Source organism: Procambarus clarkii, chromosome 51 (genome assembly GCF_040958095.1).
Source record: "Procambarus clarkii isolate CNS0578487 chromosome 51, FALCON_Pclarkii_2.0, whole genome shotgun sequence".
Lineage (NCBI taxonomy): Eukaryota > Metazoa > Arthropoda > Malacostraca > Decapoda > Cambaridae > Procambarus > Procambarus clarkii.
In genome coordinates, this window is record NC_091200.1 from 1,987,110 (window position 1) to 1,988,562 (window position 1,453).

A 1,453-nucleotide genomic window follows, 5' to 3' on the forward strand; every position below is an offset into this window, starting at 1 on the left:
TTGTGTGGCCCGACGATCGTTCTTTGGTAATCTGTCTTGGATACGCTGAGTGACGACAGGTGGAGGCGCTGGGAGGGCTCAGCTGCAGGGCGAGGCAGGTGCCACGAGGCAGGTGCCACAGCCCCGAGAACCACTCCTCTCGAGGGCCAGGTGTCAATGATTGGCAGCACAGGTGACGCGCACTGCCCATCACCTGCCTCTCAGGCATCCAGTCAGGCAAGTGCCAGAACGAGACCCTGCAGTTGATGCTTAGACCGTTAGCCTGAGGTTCTTGCTGGGGGCGAGGGCCTGAGGTTCTTGCTGGGGGCGAGGGCCTGAGGTTCTTGCTGGGGGCGAGGGCCTGAGGTTCTTGCTGGGGGCGAGGGCCTGAGGTTCTTGCTGGGGGCGAGGGCCTGAGGTTCTTGCTGGGGGCGAGGGCCTGAGGTTCTTGCTGGGGGCGAGGGCCTGAGGTTCTTGCTGGGGGCGAGGGCCTGAGGTTCTTGCTGGGGGCGAGGGCCTGAGGTTCTTGCTGGGGGCGAGGGCCTGAGGTTCTTGCTGGGGGCGAGGGCCTGAGGTTCTTGCTGGGGTCGAGAGCCTGAGGTTCTTCTTGGCTTGTCTAAGCCCACCATGTCTACACACACACACTCGTGTTGCTGGTGCTGAGACTCGCTCAAGCCAAGCTAGCCTCCCCGACAGTCAGCAAGATCCACGTAGCGAAGGCGGTTCTTTCTCCGAAGACCTTGATAGTTTCAGAAGCCCAACTTACCCCTCGTGTGGGATTGTACCTTTTATTATATTCCACTTCCATTACCGGAAGATCTGTCAACGCCGGCGGCTCCTCAACTTTAGGTTCCCTCCGCACCTGCCCCATGAAGTCTTCACGAGCCGACCGTGGACCTTCCTTATCGCGAGTACCACTAGAGTACTTGGGCCATCATATGCCGCTGTGGACACCGTATCAGCCAATTGTTCGTGTACTCTTTTATCACTAGGAATTAAATCATGAAAACAAACACACACTTTTCTAGCGTGAGGTCACATCAGCGGTTGATTAAGACGCTGTACCTGGGCTACTGTGTTGATGGTGGTGGGACCCGGGCAGGTGCTCTCCCTCCTCCACACTCACCTGTCCTTCGCTAAGTGCTTACCTTATCGCCACTGGTAAACAGATTATTAGATCATTGTCACTGACAAGTAAAAAGAGCTTTGCTTATATTTAAGATCACCGAAGCAAAGGAATTAGATAATAAAGATTCAGAGTAAAGACAGGTGATGCGTCGAACATTTTATTGATTTTTTTTATTTGATTTATATATACAAGAGTTCTTACATTCTTGTACAGCCACTAGCACGCAAAGCGTTTCTTTAGCTTCTGTTGGGTAAACAGAGGCTAACAGTTAAGGATTGACGCCCAGTAAATCCTCCCCTGGCCTGGATACGAACTCAGGACAAAGGGCTCGCGAAAAGCCAGGCG

General features: G+C 54.1%; 1 protein-coding gene across 1 annotated transcript; it reads right to left on the minus strand.

The window, feature by feature from the left end:
- Positions 1-257: 257 nt before the first annotated feature.
- Positions 258-608, minus strand: LOC138351932 (uncharacterized). Its single transcript, XM_069304101.1, has one exon. It carries the CDS (start codon positions 606-608, stop codon positions 258-260), a length of 351 nt encoding a protein of 116 aa, XP_069160202.1.
- Between the last annotated feature and the right edge of the window lie 845 nt (positions 609-1,453).